Source organism: Maylandia zebra, linkage group LG8 (assembly GCF_041146795.1).
Source record: "Maylandia zebra isolate NMK-2024a linkage group LG8, Mzebra_GT3a, whole genome shotgun sequence".
NCBI classification, from domain to species: domain Eukaryota; kingdom Metazoa; phylum Chordata; class Actinopteri; order Cichliformes; family Cichlidae; genus Maylandia; species Maylandia zebra.
The window spans coordinates 14,030,427-14,050,670 of NC_135174.1; the positions used below are offsets into that span (position 1 = coordinate 14,030,427).

Sequence of the window (20,244 nt, forward strand, 5' to 3'; positions counted from 1 at the left end):
AGTTTACACAACAGCAAATACTCTGATATCACTGATACATTGTAGTTGATCACATGAAGTTTATGTGGAATCATATCATGCTTTGTCAGCAGCCCATTTTGTATTTACTTGGTATGAACTTGGTATAAACTTCAAATGGCCAAAACAAAAATGTCCTCTCAGCCACATTTAAATCACTTTGTACCCTCGGTAATCACATCCTGTTGTGAGTGACTACTGAGTCACTTTCTATTTTGATTACAGTGGGAAACAAAGAAGTTCATTTAAAACGCTTTCCAGCTACAAAAGAGGTCCTTTTGTAGCTGGAAAGCGTTTTAAATGAACTTCTTTGTAATTTAAAGGTCTTAAATTATAATGCGTGACACTTTGCATTTAGCTTAACAAATAACCAATTCATCTAAGACTACGTTTCCTTTCCCACTGTATTTTTGGTCCAAAACACTTCATGCATACACTGAGCCCTTCTTGTAGGAAGCAGCCACAAACAAGGTTGTGTTGTGATCACAGTGTTGTTGCATCAGCTGTAGTGAAAGGCCCCATTGTTAGATAGCAGCTATCTGCTCTAACAATGACTGACTGACTTATAGTGAGTGGAGTTTTATACATTTACTAGCAATATGCTCATGTTAGCTGAAATGAATGTAATGCTCTAACACTGTGATGCTGGAGCAGAGTTTGTGGTTTCTGTACACTTAAGTTATGGATGTAAATTTTTGTCAAACTCCATCCACCATAAGGCTGCGTCAGACAACAAAGAACAGCCACTGATCCAGTGTGACACCCTTTGTGTCTTCCTGTTGCAATGGAAAAATATGACAACATTCAGGGTCAAAGTGGCCGATTCTACCACTCTAGATAACCAACCTTAAATCAAAGTATTTCTTTTTTTTTTTACTCAAACACTTTCGTCAGATGGTACCTCAGTGACATATTAATGATGCATATTTGCATCATTAATATGTCACTGTACTGGTCATCTTTGGAGTAACATACCACAAACACTTTTGAAAAGCTGCCTGGCAAATCTGGTGCTGCTTCATTCTCAAGTTAAGTTAGAGGAACGTTTTTCTCATACCACGCAAATGCATCAAGACAAACTGTCAGTTTACATCAAGTGGCAGCCATGTATAGAAAGACTGCTGACTGAGTACAAGACGGGAGGAGAAAAAATAAACAAACCTGGTATGTTGTTGGAACTGAACAACGCTTGATAGTGTGCTTTCAGAGTGAGAGTTGAAGATCAAAACTCAAACATCTCTGCTTATTTATTCTTAATATTGTTTAACAGTTAAAATAGTCAAATTGAAATAATCTGAAGGTGCCTTTCCTACAGCTAACAAGCAAAGATCTTTTTATGGCACAATGTATGCTTGAAATCCAACATGATTTTAAGTTTACTGTTCAGATTCACATGTAAGAAAAGATGTTTTCTTTTCTTTAAAAAGGGAAACAGAATAGTCATAATCGTGAAGGTTTACAAAAACAGTAAAGGCTGAATATTAGACAACTTCTAATTTGGATTAATGCTCTGCATATCTGAAGATATGACGTATGATTTATGGGGGTTCACAAAAAATAATCCTTTATAAGAACTTTTAACAAAAGTCGATTCTTTGATTTTAGTCACAAATTCCTTCCAGTATTTTCTATATATTGTTAAAGATCACCATGCAGCATGCTAAGTGTTCCACTGTGCTCGCGTAATAGCTATGTTTTATATACACTCACTCACTTTATTAAGTACACCTTTTCAACTGTTAAATATGGCAAGCATCTAACTAGCCAACCACATGTCAGCAAATCAGTTTATTTAGGCTTTTAGGATATGGTTGTTGGTGCCAGTGACTTAGCACCAAGCTGGTCTGATTTCAGAAGGTGCTATACTGGGATTTTCCCACACAAACACCTCTAGAGTTCATGGAGAACAGTCCAAAACTGCAAAAATATCTATTGAGCTGCATGTCTCTGGGTGAAAATGCCTCGTTGATGCCAGAGGACAATGATCAGACTGCTTCAAGATGACAATAAACACTTGCTACAACTGAGGTATGCAGAAGAGCATCTCTGAAAGCTGATGTACTACAGTGGCAGAAGAATAAAACGGGTGCCATTCCTGTCAGCTAAGAACCGGAAACTGAGGATATGATTGCCACAGGCTCACTAAAACTGGACAACAGGGTACTGGAAAAACATTGTCTGACCTGAGTCTCGATTCCATTCGGATGATGGGGTCACAATTTGATGTAAACAGCATGAACCCATGAATGGTTCAAGCTGCTGGTTGTGTAATGGTGCTGGGGATATTTAGTTGTCCATCCCTTTATGAACATGGTCAGAAGTGTACCAATATTCTGATGGCTGCTTCCAGCAGGATGTCACAAATCTCAAATAATCTCAAAGTGGTTTCTTCAGCATCACAATGAGCACCTTCGGGATTTTGTAGAAAAGGAGATTTTCACCATGGATGTGCAAGAGAAATATCCAGCAACTGTGTTATCCTATCATAAAATCATCATCGTCATCATCAAAATCGACCAGCAAGGGGTCACACCCGGTATTAGCAAGATGTACCTAATAAAGTGGCCCGTGAGTGTATATTCAAATAAAGTTGGTAATGGTGGTCTTCTTAATTTCTGGCTTTAATATGATCTCACTGACATTTAATAAACTGATTTCTTCAATCAAGCTTTTTAATGTGATTCGTAACACTTGCCGAATGGCATATCGGTAAAAATGGAAATTGAGACACAGAAAAGCAGTTCCCATTTGTTGATTATATGAAAGGTGAAAGTGATAGAGAGCAATGAGATCAGGTGGTAACATGGTTGTGATGGTTGTTCAGCTGACAATAGTTTGCTTTTGTCACACACAGACTTTGTTTTAAAAAAATCCAAGAAGAAGAAATATTGTGAAATGAAAATAAAATAAGTTAATCATGTCTCGGCCACTGCAGTCTCTCACAGTCTGCTCTCCTCCTCTCTGGGCTATCTGCTGCATTTACAACAACAATCATCTGTGGTTTTGTGCTCTGGGATTCTCTATCAAGGGAAACGGTGAGTCTGGCTGTCACTGTATTCAGTGATGACATAATTCCTGCCCAAAGTCACACTTAATTTACACTATAGAGGGAGTATGTACCTACCTAGAGTCAGACTTTAGTTACACTTGCACTGCAGTGGCGGCCTGGGGATGGGATGGAGAATGAGTGTTAATCACACAAGGAGAAGGCTATGTCGAGGGAAGACACAGAGGAACAGAGACAGCACTGCAAATATTGTTGCCAGACTGTTTACCAAGCACATAATCATGTGAAATTAAGACTGACTCAAAAAATAGCCTTAAAAACACACTGTACAGTACTGTATGCATGTGTGAAGGCAATAACCTGTTTTCAATCACTGTTTATAGCGTCATTGACTGTTTGATTCTTTTCTAAGAATGGCCACATACACACTGGTTCATTCTTACATGGTTTAAAGATCGTATGATCTCCTGTTACCAATAATGAAATGTACTGATTTGGTCATGACCTTTACTGAAGCCACAATATGTGCATACACTACATACAGCTCCTACTATATCTTCTAGAGAAGATATAACATCCAGCTGCATCCTACATCCTTTAGTTTGTAGTATGTAGGTCAGACGTATGCAGTTCATGTCGAACCCAATTAATATTTTATGTCCCTGCTTCTTGTACATATATGTGAATATACGCTGTGCATACATGTGTATCGGTAAAAATCTGGCTCAGAGAGAATATTTGCAGAGTGTGATGGGGGGAACACAGTAAGACACACACAGTGGTACTGTTACAAATATCAGATCATGCATGGCAATGTAGAGCGAGTTTTACATACTGTGTCAACTGTAAAGAGAACACATGAGAGGACTGACAAGTGTTACCACATAAAAAACTTTCACACGGGTTATAGGAAAAGGCTTTTAGGAGTTACTTTTAGAGTTAGCGTGTCGCTCTGGTAATGACCTCGAGCACAGACAGAAACAACAGACAGGTCTGTGGTGGCTGGAAAAATATTTCTGCCAACAGTTAACTTTAATCTGTGTCAAAATTAACAATATAAAACAATGGGGTAAAAAAGGAGCAGATGAAATGTCAATGAAGAGCATTTTTTTCCCTGTAAACCTCAGCATCGTATCTGTTTAAAGTCTAGATAAATTATATTATCCTTCCATGAAAATGCTGCAGATTTACTGCGGATTTGCTAATAAGTATTAAAAAATCTAACACCAATTACCCAACACCTTGTGCACGGTAACGTCCGATGTTCAGGTAATTTGGACAACTATTTGGCCAAAACCGCACAGTTTACACAACAGCAAATACTCTGATATCACTGATACATTGTAGTTGATTACATGAAGTTTAAGAAATCTTATACCACTAGTGAATTTATGTGGAATCATTAATTGCCTTGCATTATGCTTTGTCAGCAGCCCATTTTGTATTTACTTGGTATGAACTTCAAATGGCCAAAACAAAAATGTCCTCTCAGCCACATTTAAATCACTTTGTACCCTCGGTAATCACATCCTGTTGTGAGTGACTACTGAGTCACTTTCTATTTTGATTAACAAATAACCAATTCATCTAAGAATGAGCACACTGGACTCATTCTTATATATATATATATATATATATATATATATATATATATATATATATATATATATACATACATATAAACTAATGATAATTAGCGTAATAACATGAATGCATAAAAAGCACAGATAAGTACGGATTTGCTAATAAGTAGTGAACGTTTTGGCCAAATATGCTCTTGAGAATGCCTTTAACCAGCGAGATTTGCACCACTTTTCTGTTAATTTGTTCCGCTGTTTTGTTGGCAGTTTTGTTTGTCACTCCGATTCAGAAAAGACAGATCGCAGGTGATGGTGAAACTCAAAGGGGATCACAGGAAGAACACGAGGGAAGTCACAAAACACAAAACAACAAAAAGAACTTGTACAAAACACAATATCAAGAGAAAAACAAAACAAAATACAGAATACAGCAAAATATAATTAAAATTAACATAAATCAACTCAATCCACACACATACACCTCGAAACAATAAAGCATTCAAATAAATACTTCTTTTTTTTTTTTTACCAAACTGCTGGATAACACATCACAGTAATACAGATGCACAGAGCATGTTAGAAACACAGAACAGAACAAAAAAACACCTCATATACATATATAGAGGAAAAGAGTGTGGAGAAGAAGAGAGACAGAGGAAGAGAGAGACAGAAGCCAATATAAACTCCTTGAAGAAGGTCTGGAGGAGTGATTTGGAGTGAGCAATCAGAGGGGGGTGATTGACCGTTTGACCTTAGTGAGCCATGCATACGGCACTGGGTGCGTAGGAAGTCAAATGGCCAACAATCCAACAAAAGAATCTGAGAAGCTAAGAAAATAAGTTGGCAAAAACACCTTATGCATATATCTACAAAATAAATCACAAATAAAGCACACAAGAATGATTTTTAGTCAGCATGGAGGAAATCCCTCTTTAAAAACAAGTGGAGAGCAGGGACTATCATAACTGTTATAAACCCAGTGCTTTTTGTTCATTTAATTGATATTCAAAACTTCTGATTCACAAATTTAACAGATTAGTCAGATAAGTTTGAATGCTCCTATATAACTATCTTTTTTCCCCCCAATAGGAAAGAGGTAGGCATCACCTTGGCCAGGTCATTTGTCTAACACGGGGCTTATAGACATGGAATCTTGTTATCAGATACTAGAGACTCAAGTGTCAGAGAAAGTAAGAAACAGATCAAATTGATTTGGTATTTACTGTAAGCACTTAGTACAGTCTCTTCCCCCAGTGCACAAGGCTCAACATTAAAATACACACTAAAACAATAAAGACTTTTATACATCGCTTACCTACAAATTACAAGCTCTACACAGCATCCTAATAACCCAAGCACTTGTTTTGCTCAATGGACTCCTGATTTGTTTTAAAGAGGGATCTTTGTAGCACCTAGATTTTATATTACATATAGAAAACCATTAAAAACTGCAGCGATGTCAGCAACCTCTAACTGAAAGGCTCGGACAGCTCGAGGCTCGCTTACCTTAAACAGCATGAAGCCGCTTTTTCGGTCAACTCTGTCATAGCATTTGTCTTTCTGTCTGGCCGGTAAGTGTTTCAGTCACCAAGTGCAGCTTATGTTCCTTCTGATTTTTCCACAGTACTCATACAAAAGGTCCTAATCTTTGGACTACACTAGGCACTGAAAGCACAGTTATACGGTCAGGGGATAGTATTTCAGATCCATTACATGCTTATTTTGTAAATTAGCACTCTGGTATTATAACTGATTTGTAGGTCAATTTTTTTGTTTGTTTGTTTTTTGATTAATGCATTCTTTAAAATGTTTGCTAGTGTTAAGCATGCCATGTTTCACGAAGTGATATCCCCTGACACAGATGGCTCCAGTGACCCCAGTTACCTTGGGCCTTGGAAAGGTGATATCCAGCACTGCAATCACAATGTGTTAAAGTATCAGTGCAGACCAGCTGATTAGAAATGGTGCATATGTACATGTAATTTTGCAAATCCTTGTGGCCACATCACGGCGTAGCAGGGACAAATGCCACTGTTAGTGCATACAACCAGTGCACGAGTACATGTACATATTATATATACAGGTGTAAATAGAAAGGTGTTGTTTATAGTCAAACATTGTTTTTTTTAAATTGCAGTGTGCACTTCTGTTTGCCAAGGTGGAGGTCTGTGGGGTAGGGAGTAAAACACAATAGGAAGGGAAAAAACTAAATTAAGCCACACACGACAAACACAAACACAACACTCAGACGGCATTGAGAGGACAGAGACACAGTGTATAACATGTAAGAATGAAAAAAGCGCACATACACACGCGTGATATGACACAACCTGAAGAGAGAGACAACAACAACACAGAGGCACATCAGACAACAACATGACCCGCTGTTCCCATTGGTTCTTCTTCAGTGTCTTGCTTTATTAGTTATTGACACAGGACACAACAACGGGGTTATTTTTCATTTGAGCTTCTGGGTGTTATTTGCACATGTGCATACCCGCATGGATGCGCTCTTGCACTCTCATGACTGTATGCAGGTTTTAAGCTCTCACACAGACAAACAAGTAATTACTGAGTGTATATCACAGCGAAATTTTCACATTTTCTCTCCAGATTTTTTCTTTTCTTTTCTTTTTTATTACATCTTGTACAGTGTTCATTGAGATTGTCATTCACAAAGTTATAATAATAAGTACAACATTGGGCTGAGGTTAGGACTCATTGTATGAAATACCTCTGAAATCACAAGGTGAGCCCCGAAATACCCTTTGCAACCCAAACCTTAACATTCACACTGAAGTGCTACCTAACCTGAGCTCAAATGTTTGCATCATTCCACGCGTTCAGGCACAGATAAGTCTTCTTACAGGTGACACAAAGGACAAACTCCATTGAACATTTAGACACAACACTGTGAAAACATTTGGTGTATCTGCATATCTTTTGAGGTCATGCGTAGCATGTGCAGCTGCATCTGTGTTAAAGTGGGCACTACACTGCTGTTTGTGCAATTAAAAAACATCCTACCTCTAGGACAGCCAGATTAAAACTTTCTGGATGTTTCCAGGATACAAGCTCCTTTATTAAAAAAATTTTTTGTTTTTTTTTTAGTGTTACCTCTGGTCTATGGTTTGATCCAGGAAGATGTGGAGTTTGCATTGAGGTCCTGCTGTAACAGAGACCCCTCCATCTTATACCAATCCTCAGTCAGAGGGGAGTCTGGGCTGGGTGCCAGGGCTGCTGCCTCTAGTTTGTTGTCAACAGGGGGGTGTCGAAAGTTTGGAGGGAGTGTGGGGGAGTGTTTCAGTGCAGGTTGGTGGCAGTGGTGGTAGTTGGATTGCAGTAGTAAATGAGGTGTTGGGTTATCATGAGCATGAAGATAATGGACATGGGGCAACGAAAAGGGAAGGCGTTATGGTGGAGCACAAAGGAAAAGAAGGGGTGAAATGAGGGCGTGGATTTCAAAAGGGAAAGAGCGGGGACAGGAGGGTAGATGTGGGGCAAGTTTGGGAGGGTAAGTGGTCAAGGGGTCGAGGGAAAAGTAAATAAAAAGGACAACACAAGGCAGGAGAGAGAGAAAGAGAGAAACAGACAGGGAGAAACAGAAGTGACGAGAAGTAAATTAATGCATGGTCAACTGTCTGAGTCCAGAAGACAGAGAAAGAGATCGTTTTTGAGCATGAATAAATGTGACATTATGGGACACAGAACAAAGTTCACAGACACCGTGGAAAGATGGAAGATATGAATGGCTGAGGCATTGTGAAGAAAAAGGAAAAGGAGAGAGGTAGAGGGACAGAGATTCTTGTCCGACAGAAGAAATAAAATGTGATACCAAGCGGTGATGGAAACACAGACAACACGAATGTGAAGAGATGGAAACAAACAGAGCAGAGCAGAAGAACTTGGTGTGTATGCATGTGTGGTAAATGCACGACTGTAGATGTATGGATGTTTTGTTGCTAGCTGTGACTGAAGTCTCCTAACTCAGTTTATAGTGTGCTGTCCCATCCAGCGCATCTTTCCTGCATGTTTGAATGTGACATTCAAAACGTATAATGACCTATATGTAGTTTATCTGCATTGGCTGCCTCTGCACTTATATAATATATAATGTATGTTTACATCATACTGTGCCAAACATCTTGCTGTGTGGATCTGTTTACATAAGATGTGCATGTTTTGCATATCCGTCTCCTGGTGTGAAACATACCTTTCCGCACATTCCCATCTGTGGCACGGAATTCCCTGGTATTAAGAAGGAAGCAGGCTCTGTCCTGCTGGTAGCGTTCCCGAGTGGGGCCTCGCCCAATAGGACTCCTCTCATCCGGGCTCAGCACCTGGTCGATGGTGGGGCAGTCCTCATTAGCCAAGGCGGCTGAGGCTGCGTCACCATTCTGCTTAGAATCTAGTTGAGGCAAAGGAAAGTGAAAAACACCCAAAGAAGAATCATTGTGCTACAAAATTAAACATCTTTTTTAACTCAAAAAACAATTTCATATCTAATTCCTCTTTTCCGCCTACTCGGCTGTACTTGACTCGACTTGACTCTGGTTAAGACCAAACCAGTGTTGGTTTGTTTGTAACCATTTCTCTTGTTCAAAATTTGCTCTGTTTGATTTTTGTGAAGGAGTCGCTCTCATGACCCAGCCTGAGCCGTCACTACCTGGCCAATCAGTGGAACGCAGGCTGTCGACGTCACATTTTAAGCTTGATGAAGCTCGCTTGGAACCCTGGCTAACAAAGTACTTGGTACCAGATAATACTACCTAATGGAAAACCCTATAAACCGAGTAGAGTCCAATCGAAAGAGAGGCTTTAATGTTGGCAGATGGCTTTCCTTCCCTAAACGTGGTTCTGCCAGAGGTTTCTTCTTGTTAAAAAAAGGTTTTTCCTTCCCACTGCCACCAAGTGTTTGCTCATAAGGGGTCATCTGATTGTTGGGGTCATTTCTAACATTATAGGGTCTTTATGTTACAATATATCTGGCATTAATAAAATTCAATTAATGTGTCCTACTCTAATGTAGGAAAATAAAGCATGTTCTGGTCAATCCTTCTGTTTGTAAGGGGAAGCCAACCAGAAGAAAATGTCTTGTTCTACGCAGTGAATGAGCTGAGGGCCTCACCAAGATTAATATGAATGATATGGAACTATGAGTCATGCAAAGACATGTTAGTAGACAAGCTTTGCATATAATGAAATTTTTACTTGATTGTACTTTCCGAGTCTGGAGTCTGCTATCAAAAGTTTGACTGATACAACTTGCTAATAAAAACAAGGAAAAAAGAAAAAAAAGAAGAAAGAAAAGACACCGCCCACAAATACCTGGAAAAAAGCCAAGCAGACAAGATGTAGTAAAAGCACTGAAGAAATGTTTTCTGACTCACTAATGATCAGGCCATTGGAGTAATGCATTTAAGGTGCATTATTGTGGCATATGACTGACGCCTGATGCTGCAGCATGTAAAAAGCGCGCCAAGAGCCACATTACTTCGCCTCCTGATTTCACTGTTAATGCCAGAGAGATAATATGTGGGCTGACTTTCCTCAATTCGGGAAGTCAGCTCAAAGTTGAGATGCATTAAGCTGTTTTAAAAGATAATTGAGGTCATTTTCCTTCCATAATGTTTGTTTTTTCCCCCCTGACAGATGGAGGCCTTAAGGCAACGGTGAACCTACCAGTTGATCATAAATTACATATGAGTTGTGATGGGCCAGCAATTTCTCCAGGGTGGCTCAAGAATCAGCTATGCATCTCTTCTTGATCGTACTTCCACTTCTTTCTCTTGACACTTTGGTACTCAGTTAATTCTCAGTTAAAAGTCTAAAATCCTTTTGTACGCTTCAAACTACCATGAGCAAACTGTCATATTGATTACAATCATGCAAGTTCGTTTTAGATTGCTTAAAGTGGTAAACAACATAGTGAAACTTGAATTTTATCTTGAACATACACAATTTATTCATTTCTATATTTTCAACAGTAAAACAGATTGCATATGTTCTCATGATAAACATAAGCAGCATTAAAAAACAACAACAAACACTCACCTCTGTTGATCTCTATAATTTCTTCTTGGGCAAGAGGACAGTCACCTCCTATTCCTCCAGACCCCATCACTCCTCCTAAGACATTTCCCAAGATTCTTTGTGGTGATGCAGTAGCCATCGCCAAGGCATCTGGCTTGCAGTAGTTGGGGGACCCTGGTTGTGGCGCTCGGGGGATATGTTTGTTCTTCTTTTTGGGAAGCTTTTGTTTGGCCATAGCCAGAGAGTAGTACATGCCGAAGTTGTTGACAATGACAGGTACAGGCATAGCAATGGTTAGCACACCAGCCAAGGCACACAGCGCACCCACCAGCATCCCTGACCATGTCTCCGGGTACATATCTCCATAACCCAGCGTGGTCATGGTCACAACCGCCCACCAAAATCCAATGGGGATGTTCTTGAAGTTGGTATGGGCACTGGCTGTTGGGTCATCTGGGTCTGCACCAATTCGTTCAGCATAGTAGATCATAGTGGCAAAGATGAGGACACCAAGAGCTAAGAAGATGATGAGCAGGAGGAATTCATTGGTACTGGCACGCAGGGTGTGGCCAAGGACACGGAGACCTACGAAGTGGCGAGTCAGCTTGAAGATTCGGAGGATACGAACAAATCGGACAACACGCAGGAACCCCAGGACATCCTTGGCAGCTTTGGAGGACAGCCCACTCAGACCAACCTCCAGATAGAAGGGCAGGATGGCAACAAAATCGATGATGTTGAGGGTGCTTTTGAAGAATTCAAACTTGTCAGGGCAGAAGGTGACTCGAAGCAGGACCTCAATGGTGAACCAAATGACACACACACCTTCCACATATGTCAGCCAGCTGTCAGTCACCACCTCATAAACGATCTCCTCACGAGTCATGTTGCCCACTGTGACGTTCTCTGTCTTGTTGAGGATGGTGTTGAAGGCCTCGTGCGTCTCCATGCAGAACGTGGATATGGAGATGAGGATGAAGAATAGGGAGATAAAAGCCACATACTGAAAAGAATGAAGAAAAGGGTCAATAAAAAGAGTTAATGTAGGAAGAGAAATCAGAGAAAGAGCAAAAGAAAAAAGTCAAATTATGAAAATCCAGCGAGGCAAAGAACATCAGAGAAAATGTCAGCATTTTAACAGTATAAAACCTCAAGCCAACCGCAAAAGTAAATGCATTAATTATTCATTCAATTTAATTACATTAAATTAAATTTAACAACCAGTGAATGTATAACACTTATACCCTTAAATAGTATACTATCAGTTAATACTCAACTCAATATTTAAAAATGTCTTAATATGTCAGTGTGTATCCTACATATTCCAACTAATTACCACATCTTAGCCAGAAAACAAAAAGTGTGCAGAAAGCTATAAAAATATTTCAGAAGCATGTAGTCCACAAATAGAACTTATAATCAGAAGGGATAAAATAAATAACTGAAAATATGTCTGCCATATTACACTCATGTGGAGAAGGAAGTTTTCACAGGACTTTATTCAGCTCTATGCAAAGAAACTAAGAACGCCTTACTTAGTAATTAGCAGCCAGTGCTGATAATCAAATTGACCCAAATAACTGATCATTAGCAAGTGTGAGCACCTCTATAAAACCAGAGGCTTTGGCAGTTTCCCAGTCTAGAGCATTCAAGTGTGTGTTAACACAATGTCACCATCTTCCTAGTTGTGGACATCCCAGCAAATTCCCCCCAAAATCCAACTGTGCATGTTAAAGTTTAAAATTCATGAAGGTGCAATGAAAAAAAGACTAATAGGTGTGGCTTATTTGAAAGGGTTGATAAGAGAAATACTGTCTAAAAAGAACTTGGCAACATGATTTAGATTTGCAAAGTTGCATCTAAATAAACTACAGACAGACAAGACCAAAGACAGTTTGGTTAAATAGACAGCACCGCATTTGCAGAAAACCAAACACATCACCAAAAACACTTCATGCCAAGTGTTTTGCAGCCACGGGACCTGGGCAGCTTGCAGCCAGTGAGCCAATCTATGTGCCAAACTATTAAATGTCAAATGCGAGGCCATTTCGTCCATCAGCTAAAACTTGGCTTTACAATGTAACAGTGACCCCAAACACAGCAACAAATCTGTTGCAACGTCCCAAAGTCTGGAGCTCAAACTGACTGAAATGATGTGATGAAACCTTAAAAGAGCTGTAAAAAAATAAAAGGAAGAGTGGCCAAAATTTCCTCACAGTGACGTGAGAGACACACAGAAAACAATTAATTAATTAAAGTTTTTCCTGATAAAGGTCGCGCTGCAAATTAGCCAAAACAATCACTGGGTGTATTTAGTTAGTTTTTTACAGTACTGTTTGGAATCCCATTGTTATGAAGATTTCATTAACCTCACTACTCATTTAAATATCATGCAGATGCTTTAAGGTAACATTACCCTTCACACAGTCATATCATTTGGCCTACTTGTGTGTGTTTCTTTAAATTGGATATTTTGACGAGTCTTTTCAATACTTAATACTTGGTGTTCATATTCTTAATGCTATGGTTGCATTTGGCCTATTAAAACTAACAACTCACACTAACTCCCATGCTTTTTTGTTGATTTATTATGTTGTTATTGTGAACCTCTTGTGAGAAATGTATTGCTTATCTTTCCACAACCTGGGTCCTTTCTATATACTACAATATTTTGCATCCCATGGGTTTGCCTGTTCACTTCAGAAATCTCTGCAGCTTTCCTTGACAGAAAGAAAAACAAGCCAATTTAAATCATCACACTGTCCCGCTTCAGACATCTCTGTTTTCCAGTTTGTTTCTAGCTCATCTGCGTGATCTGCAGTTTACTATATGAAGCCAATCTTTTCCCTTCACTGTAACTTGTTCAGTTGTCAGCGAATCAATGACAGTAGTGTGATGACACCAGTGTGCGAGCGGCTGCTGCACAGTCTTTCCCCATTGTGGTCCATTCCTAAGCCCTGCAGTGTATTTATAGATGCAGTATACTTTGTGCATTACCAAATAAATAATAAAACACAACCATGGCCCGAGGAGCAAAAGAGAAAGGTAATTCATACTTGAGTGGAGTCCATATATATAAGAACCATGAGTGCCCTCAGCATATTGTGAGTGCCAGCCTGTATTTTTGGCATTATGCACTTATGTAATATCAAGAGCAAAATGTTTATAAGAAGAGGCTTTATAACTGGGCAAAAAGAGCAACCAGTGCCACTTATGTTTCTTGAAAGGTCTCCTTCCCCCCCACCATCCCTTTTCTTTGGGTTGGAAATTGGATGAGAGCCTACACATATTTTCTCTAAGTGCCTTCATGACAGAAACAGACTGGGCAGAAGGCTTAATACTGTGAGCGGTTGTATTTATTGAGGACATTAGCCAACGAGCATTTAGCCAAAGACGTGACCTTCCAGGAAAATCAGTAAGTTGGTGTCCATCCTGTAATTCTTTTTTGATTGTTTCAACCATTCGTTGGTTGTAATGTTGTTTTATGTTGTTTAATGTTGGCTCAATGAATCAAGAAAGTGTAATTGCATTTTTTTTTTTACAGGCTACCTCTTTGCAGCCCAAATACTTTGGTAATGTATATCATTAGATTTGCTCCTGTTTTTCTCTTTTGCTTTGGTCTGTCATTCTTGCAGTATCTGCTGTCCTTTCTGGTCTGTTTTCCCTCCCGCTCTCCTTCTCCTCTACCATCTATGCTCTTTCTTTTTTCCCCTCTCTTTTCCATCTCTACTCTCTACCTCTTTTTTTCCTCTGCTATGTTTCTCACTAGTTGGTGTCTGACCTACTTTCTCAGATTGCTGCAGTACTCTCCTCCTCTGTATCATGAAAGCACACACATACACACACACTGAGGTTCTCAAACACCCTCTACACTCCCCCACCCCCGGTATCAACCCCCACCCTCCCGTCCCAGTGAAGCGGGATAGTACCAGTGGGACCAGCACAGGATGTTCCCTTATTGGCCGAGCACCAGAAAGTCTTCACAAGTACAAATCACAACAACGAAGAGAGTTTCACCCTGAAGTGTTGTGCTCATTTTTTGTTTGTTTTTGTTTCTACTGTTCTTTTTATTCTTTACGACGTCAGACATTACTGATGCAAGGATTATAATAATAGTTAATAACTGAGTAGATGATAAGCATGGGCAACTGTAGAAAGCATGAGGATGCAGAGACTGGGAAAAAAGTGTGAGATCTTGTCTTCAAAGTGAGCTTTTCCATGTTGTCCTTTGCGCATGTACGAGCTAACACATACACAAGAGACTGCAAAAAGAAACTTGTGGCAAAACCGTAATAACACTGTATCGTTTATGTAGGTTACACAGGTGGAGACACAGGAGGGGGTGGACAAGTGGGAGGGAGACCAGACGATGCGGATCCATGCGTGGAGAAGCACAAAGGAAAAAGCTGAAGCAGTCCAGAAGCAAGGACATAGAGTAATACGAGCAAGGTGAGAGGGATGGACGAATGCCAAAACGGTTAACAAAACTCAGAGATGTGACCGAGGCAAGATTTGCTCATTGTTCTGATGATGTTAATGTGATGTGACTGTGTGATGAAAAGAAAACTTTTGCAATGACAAGCAAGAGAACAAAAAGTATGACGGAAATGATGGTGAGAGGAAGAGCGAGGAGCCAAAGAAAAAGAAGCAAACCTAACAAGAGACTGAAGGCTAATAATAAATGACAGGCCTTAGCAACTTCTGTCAAACGGAGGGACAGATGGAGCTCTGTGTCTTTTTCCAACATGTTATTCCATACAAGTGATTTCAAAGCTGCTCAGAACTTATGCATAAAGCTAGTTTATATTACTGAATCTCACACAAAGCTGGATTAGGTGAATGTCTGAATGTCAAATACGTCCATCTAATCGTTCTAGCACAAAAGTGGTAGAATCTACACTACCAGCCACTTCATTAGGTACATATGTTCAGCTATTTGTTAATGTAAATATCTAATGAGCCAATCAAATGCAGAGGGTCCCGGTGATGTGGAAGACATCATGCCTCGTCCCTGTACCAAAGACGCCTCGTCCCAGTGGCCCCCAGGATTACAGGCCCGTGGCACTGACCTCCCACATCATGAAGACCCTGGAAAGGCTCATCCTGGACCAGCTGCGACCCATAGTAAGACCACACCTGGATCCCCTTCAGTTCGCTTATCAGCCTCGTCTCGGAACAGAGGACGCCATCATCTACCTGCTCAATCGTGTCTACACCCATCTGGACCAGCCGGCGAGCACTGTGAGGGTCATGTTTTTTGACTTTTCCAGTGCTTTCAACACCATCAGGCCGACCCTCCTGGGTGATAAGTTAGCAGCGATGCAGGTGGATGCTTCTCTGGTGTCCTGGATTGTTGATTACCTGACAGGAAGACCACAATATGTACGTCTCCCACAGTGTGTGTCTGACAAGGTGATCAGCAACACAGGGGCACCACAGGGGACTGTCCTCTCCCCCTTCCTCTTCACCCTCTACACCACAGACTTCAGCCACTGCACAGAGACCTGCCATCTTCAGAAGTTTTCTGATGACTCTGCGGTGGTTGGATGCATCAGCAGGGATGATGAAACAGAGTACCGGGCTGTGGTCGACTCCTTTGTCACGTGGTGTGAGCAGAATCATCTGCAGCTCAACGTGGCAAAGACCAAGGAACTGATCGTGGACTTCAGGAAGCCCAGGAAACACTTGACCCCTGTTTCAATCCAGGGGGTCAGTGTTGACATTGTGGAGGACTATAAATACCTTGGAGTACACATTGACAATAAACTGGACTGGGCTAAAAACACCACAGCACTTTACAGGAAGGGCCAGAGTCGTCTCTATTTTTTGAGGCGACTGAGGTCCTTCAACATCTGCCAGAAAATGCTGAGGATTTTCTATGAGTCTGTGGTGGCCAGTGCGATCCTCTATGCTGTTGCATGCTGGGGGAGCAGGCTGAGGGTCGCAGATGCCAACAGACTTAATAAACTGATCCGTAAGGCCAGCAATGTTGTGGGGATGGAGCTGGACTCCCTCAAGGTGGTGTCGGAGAGGCGGATGCTGTCCAAGATAAAGACAATGTTGGATAACACCTCCCACCCACTCCATGACATGCTGGTCAGTCACAGGAGCTCGTTCAGTGAGAGACTGAGATTACCGAAAAGCACCACTGAACGACACAGGAAATCATTCCTGCCTGTGGCCATCTCCCTGTACAACGCATCCACTTAACACACTGTTTACTGCTACAGCTACACATGTTTATTTTCCAAATATTTATTTATAAGTGACTTATGTATGTATGTATGTATATATATGTATATATTGTACTATTCTTAGTTAGCGTATTGTCTGTCTTGTCTTAATGTTGGTTTAAAATGGAGCACTGTAACAAAAAATAATTTCCCCCAGGGATCAATAAAGTATTCTGATTCTGATTCTGATTCAAATGGCAGTAAATCAATGCATTTTTTAACCTCCTGAAGTTCAAATCGAGCATCAGAATGGGAAAGAAAGGAGATTTAAGTGACTTTGAACATGGTAAGGTTGTTGGTGCCAGAGAGGCTGTCTGAGCATTTCAGAAACTGTTGATCTACTGAGATTCACTTGCACAACCATCTCGAGGGTTTAAAGAGAATGGTCTGAAAAAGAGAAAACATCCAGTGAGCAGCATCTCTCAAAAATGCCTTGTTGATGCCAGAGGTCAGAGGAGAATGATAGGAAGACAACAGTAACTTAAACAACCACTTGTTACAATCAAGGTGTGCAGAAGATTACAGCTGGGCTACAGCTGTGAGCTAAGAACAGGAAACTGAGAATATAATTTGAATATAATTTGAAGGGTCTTACCAAAACTGGTAAGCAGAAGAAACATTTCCTCTGGTCAGATGGGTTTTGAGGTCTGTGACATCGTTCGCGTGGTAGAGTCAGAATGTGGTGTAAGCTGGATCCATCTTGCCTGGTATCAACAGTTCAGGCCAGTATGGTGTGGTGTTGTGGCAGATATTTTCTTAGCACACTTTGAGTGAGTGTTGTTGCTGCCCATGTCCAGACCTTTATGGAGATGGTTAAAAGTGTACAATGTTCTGATTGCTGCTTCCAGCAAGAAATTGTGCCATGATGCAAACTGGTTTCTTGAACAAGATAGTCACCAGATCTCACTCAGTAGAGCATCTAGATCCTCATTATGGAAATGCAGTCAACAAAACTGCAGCAACTTTGTGATGGTGTCGTATCAATACGTATCAAAATCTGTGAGGAATGTTTTCAGCACCTCGTTGAATCTATGCCATGAAGAATTAAGGCAGTTATGGAGGAAAAGTTATGGAGGGTCCAACCCAATACGAAGCAAAGTGTACCTAATAAAGTGTCCAGTGGGTGTTTTAATCTCTTTTCACTTTTGAATTCAGTCTTTATGTTGTTGTTTTTCTCCTTCACGTACCTCATATACCTATATATAACATAATTATGTGGGCTCAGACACAGTAGATGCACACACCTTAAGCTTTTATACATCATTTTAAAAAAGGCCAATTTTTATCTACTCACATATTAGCACCAAAATATGAAAGTTAAACAACTTTGTTTGAGCCGATCTGACAGTGAGCTCAGCTCACGAATTTAATACAGTGAAAATAATATTTCTGCTAAACCAAATGTAGCTGAGCGCACTGTTCACGAGCTTGATTTGTTGCAGAATTTTGTCTTAAACAGAGCAGATCTGTTTAGATTATTCAAACACACACATCTAAAAGCTGATTTGATTCCAGCTGCAAGAATCACTTCTGTTTACACTAAATAACATTTTCTTTTAACCAAAAAAAACAAAACAAAATACCTCCAGTTAACTCAACACAAAGGGAAAACAAAACAAAACGAAAACGAAAGCGTTAATCATCTGTTTTCATCAATCAACAAAATGCAGTGAATGAACAAAAGAGAAATCTAAATCAAATCAATATTTGGTGTGACCACCTTTGCCTTCAAAACAGAAAATAGCATCAATTCTTCTAGCTACACTTGCACACAGTTTGTGAAGGAACTCGGCCGGTAGGTTGTTCCAAACTTTGGATGTAGACTTCCTCACATCCTTCTGTCTCTTCATATAATCCCAGACACATTTGATGATATTGAGATCAGGGCTCTGTGGGGGCCCTACCATCACTTCCAGTACTTCTTGTTCTTCTTTACGCTGAAGATAGTTCATACTGACTTTCGCTCTGTGTTTGGGGTCATTGTCCTGCTGCAGAATACATTTAGGGCCAATAAACAATCATTTATAATTCTGAAATCATTCTTTTGTTTACAGCATTTTTCACACCTGCCTAAAACCATTGCAACTGTACCTGTAATGCTGGCACATCAACTCTTCAGCTGTTATTTTTAACTTATAAATGACTAAATTAATACAAGGGGGAATTTAAACTGATATTTTGGGTGTTATAATTTAATCTGGAACAGTTTTAAAACGATACTTGATGTAATAAAATTCAGAGGCGCTGTATATTTTTGATTCACCGTGCCAAAACCTTTAACACCTGCTGAGCTGGCACATAGTCGGACTGCTCTTAATGAGAGGCATTGGCTGACTTACAGAAAAAACAGAGTAAGTTGAGAAAAGGTATTTTTTAAGTTTGTTTAAGTTAATTGCACATTACACCGTTCATTGTGCATTACATGTGTACATATATATTCTGCACCCAGCTAGAGTTGCTTGTAGTTGTAATGTGGTTGTAATCTCAGGTGTACCAGTACACTAATATTTTAAGGTATTACACCCATGGGTAAGAAGTCTGTGACCCCTCTCTGATGGCAAAATTGTAAGTGATGACCTAACAGTGGCTGAGGAGCTGCCATCGTCCACATGGAGAATAAACAGGATTATAATAAATTATAGTCAGTGCTAGCTCTAAGCCCTGAAAATTTATGTTTTTATCATCTGTGTTAACCACACTGACTTCTGCTATATAATGATATACAAATATCATTATATAAAAGAGTCAAATATAAATTTATAAATGTATCAAATGAAACTGCCATTAAGATGGACCACAAGAATGTGCATGCTCTAAATGTCCGAGTGAGTCTTTGTGCCGTTCTGGCTGTTTTGTGCTATAGAGATGATTTCATTACAAAAATAATGATGACTCAATTAAGCATCATATGAGTCACGAGTCACAGTTCTTGGGTAAAATGACTGTTTTTCACTCTTTAACTTAACAAACAACAATATTTACTTACTCTTCCATCTTCCTTTCTTTATTAGCAAATTTCTTGCTTCATATTAAATTAAACTTTTGGAGTTGGATGTTTTTCCTAGTAGGAAATCTCATACACAGAGGAAAGCACTCTGTACTGAGAAAGCTTGACCTAACAATGACAGATAAACGTATTCAGCAAAAACAAAATGCAAAGACACATTCGGGTTTGGGTTTCATTACCCTGGCAGCTTGAACCAAAAGTACTGCAATTAATTTGACTGAGATGAGCTAAAAGCCACAATCAATTATTGCTCCTGATAAAACAAAGGTCCATTCATGTTTTCAGTGAGTAAATCGAGCCGTATTCACAGCAGCAGAGTACAGTAGATTGCACAGTAGATGCGAACATCAAATCAATACTACTCAA

The 20,244-nt window shown here is 39.9% G+C and overlaps 1 protein-coding gene across 7 annotated transcripts in view; it reads right to left on the reverse strand.

The window, feature by feature from the left end:
* LOC101485985 (voltage-gated potassium channel KCNC1) overlaps window positions 1-20,244 on the reverse strand; it is a 55,161-nt gene that overhangs the window by 12,679 nt on the left and 22,238 nt on the right. For 2 of the 7 annotated variants that reach the window (XM_004571380.4, XM_012924730.4), the window contains exons 3-5: window positions 10,660-11,641; window positions 8,819-9,013; window positions 7,723-7,851 (exon numbers count right to left, since the gene is read on the reverse strand). In XM_004571380.4, the coding sequence (XP_004571437.1) occupies window positions 7,730-7,851; window positions 8,819-9,013; window positions 10,660-11,641 (1,299 nt within the window). In that variant the 3' untranslated portion in view covers window positions 7,723-7,729. Of the gene's footprint in view, window positions 1-3,142; window positions 3,184-6,914; window positions 6,936-7,722; window positions 7,852-8,818; window positions 9,014-10,659; window positions 11,642-20,244 lie in introns of all 7 variants that reach the window. The other 5 variants (XM_076887429.1, XM_076887427.1, XM_076887428.1 and 2 more) reach the window with 5 other exon arrangements.